This window comes from Eurypyga helias, unplaced genomic scaffold, assembly GCF_000690775.1.
Source record: "Eurypyga helias isolate BGI_N326 unplaced genomic scaffold, ASM69077v1 scaffold43918, whole genome shotgun sequence".
NCBI lineage: Eukaryota > Metazoa > Chordata > Aves > Eurypygiformes > Eurypygidae > Eurypyga > Eurypyga helias.
In genome coordinates, this window is record NW_010269627.1 from 385 (window position 1) to 3131 (window position 2747).

Here is a 2747-nt window from a genome sequence, read left to right on the forward strand (position 1 = left end):
CCGTGGGGACAGTGGTCAGCTGTAGAAGGGGCACAATGAAATAGCTGTGACCCCTAACGTGGGGCAGGGGTTTGTCCTGATGCACCTGGGGAGTTCACTGTCCGGCCTGGACAAACCTCAGCAGGATACGCTTGTGTCCCTGCGGTGACCAAACTCTAACGGGAAGAGGGGTGGCGGAGCGGTCGTTGCCTGAGCCCCTGGCTGACCTGGAAGAGCCCTCTGTGGTGGATCGTCCATTTTGGGCCTTGGACCAAGAGGAACGAAAGAGAGGAACGAAAACAGGAGCTGTCTGGTGGTGGTGCTGTTCTTCAGCTCCTCCTAGGCTGCGGGAGCCTGTCCCCGCCTGCAGCTGGGCCCAGCATGGAGGACACTGAACATCATGGACCCGCACTGTGGGTTTCCATGCCCTCCAAGGGCACTGACGGTGCCCAAGGCGCTGGTGGGGCTCTGTGCTTCGCCGTACGCTGCCCCTTTCCACCCTCTGATGCACCTGCGGGAGGGCGATGGCGCTGAACGTACCCGGCAGCGCAGCTCCGACACGTCCGTGCGGTGCTGGCTGGGTGGAACAAGAGGGACGGTTCACCTCGCCAGGGAGCGTGTTTGTGTCTTGTCCCTGGCACACGTGAGCGTGCGAGGGCTTGCTGCTGGGAAGTTCTGTTTTCAGGCCCTTGGCTCCTCTCAAGGGCTGTCCAAGTAGCAGCAAGAGTAGGTTTGACCCCTCGGATGGGCACATCAACAGGTGGGTGGTAAGACGAGACACCAACTTCTGCCCAAAAGTGGGAGGCTGCGGGCCTGGGCGGCTCGATTACAAAGCATCAGGGAAATAGCATGAGCTGCATGTCCTCAAAATAGCCCACGGGGGCCTATATAACGCTGTGCCGGCCGGGAACTGTCAGTCCTGGGCCAAGGGTCTGGTGTGAACTGCGTGTGCCCAGCGCCACCTCCTGCCTGCGGCATCGGGGAGAGCCCAGCGGCCACGGTCCCCCGCAGAGAGGGGACTTGCACCCACCGGGGACGCGGAGGGCACGCAGCGCGGCAGGTGCCATCACCTCCACGGCCAGGAGGGACCAGTCGGGCAGAATTGGGGAAAGCACTGCTCTGAGCCCGGCGCATAGTTGGGCCGACCACTGAGCAACTCCGGCTGCTCCTGCAGCCCCCCATGCCCCTGCCCCTCCTCTTCCTCAGCAGCACCCGAAGGCTGCGGCCAGCATGAAGGACTACTGCCCAGTCCCGATGCCCCGGTGCAGTCGGTACGCCCGGAGACTGAGAGCCTCCCGCACCGTGCGCTTCCCCAACGACGTCATCTTTCAGGACCACATCAAGCAGGGGGACCTGGAGCAGGTGGGCAGGTTCATACGTGCCAGGAAGGTGACGTTGGACACCATCTACCCCTCCGGTGAGTGCTGCCGGGGTCAGCAGGGCCGGAATCTGACGAGGGACTCAGCTGGGCTGCAAGGGAGACGGGAGCGAGCGGTGCGGCCAAGGCGAGGACGTGGGCCGCCTTCAGCAGGGCAACCGGCTGGAATCGAGTAGTTTTCCCCTCTAGTGAGGAGTGTGACCCCCACCCTGCCGAGCAAGGCCCACGAGAGCCCCACGCCAGCGTCCCAACATCTCCCTCAACAGCGCGGTGGGCACATGCTGTGGCAAGGGGGAAGCTTAACTCCTGTGTCCCCTCAAGCTGTGCCCGCGTACCCACACTGCGGTGGCACCAAGGAAAGGAGCAGTGGGCCCAGGCTGGCCTGTGGAGCTCTGGATGGGCCCGTGAGGCTCCCGCCTTCCGCTCCGGCCTAGGGGGAATGGCGGGGAGAAGCAACGTTCCTGGCTCTGTGCGTTCCCACGCTGCTCTCGCACACGTGTGGCTCTGTGGGCTCGCAGCGGTGATGTTTGTGAGGAAGGCATTGTGCTCTGTTTGCGCCCAGCCTCACTAGACACTGTTTCTGGAATGCCTTGATCCGCACTGCCTGGTACGGAGCCCAGATTTGTCCCTTCCTAGTGCTTGGCTTTAGCTTCTGCTGTCACATGGCTGCAGAGGCAGGGTCTCAAATGACCCCGGGCTTCCTCTGATCTATACCGATCGCTTTGCTCCTTGCTCCTAAGCTTCTGAAACTTGGACAGAGCAGGAGCCCAGGGATAGTCCTTGTATCCACATGAGTCCTGGCCGGGACTGGGAGCGCTGCAGGAGAGGCCAGCTCCTCCTCCCGTCACCCGTCCTGCCTGGCCGCTGCTGAGTGGGTGCCGTGCCGTCTTAGCGAGGGTGTTTATGCTGTAGAAGGCGAACAGAAACCCATGGCAGCTCCTCTTCCTTCCTCATTACTTGTTTCCTGCCTCAAACTCGTCTCTCTGACAATGAGGGGTTGCTGACACCCTTTCCTCCATGTCGACAAGTCGCACGCGTCAGCTCAGCGTTTAGGGGTTCCTCCGCCAGTCCAGGGCTCACAGATCCTTCCCTTCCAGGCATGGCAGCCCTCCACGAAGCGGTGCTTACTGGGAACCTGGACTGCGTCAAGCTCCTGGTTAAATACGGCGCTGACATCCACCAGAAAGATGAGAATGGGTGGACGCCCCTGCACATGGCCTGCAGCGATGGCTATGCCGACGTAGCCAGGTGAGGAGCCCCACGCCTGGGCTGTGACGGGACGTGGCAGAGCCGACAGCGACCAGGCCAGGTCGAGCTCTGGGTGTCTCCTCCGTGGGGCCTTCCAGCTCGCTGCGGCTGTGCCGGGGTGTCGCAGTGGTGGGGTCTGGGG

At 62.7% G+C, this 2747-nt stretch overlaps 1 protein-coding gene across 1 annotated transcript; it reads left to right on the forward strand.

Moving 5' to 3' along the window:
• Positions 1–1209: 1209 nt before the first annotated feature.
• PPP1R27 (protein phosphatase 1, regulatory subunit 27) lies at positions 1210–2609 on the forward strand. Its single transcript, XM_010158162.1, has 2 exons — positions 1210–1396; positions 2455–2609. Exons 1-2 carry the CDS (start codon positions 1210–1212, stop codon positions 2607–2609), a joined length of 342 nt encoding a protein of 113 aa, XP_010156464.1.
• The last annotated feature ends 138 nt before the right edge of the window (positions 2610–2747 follow it).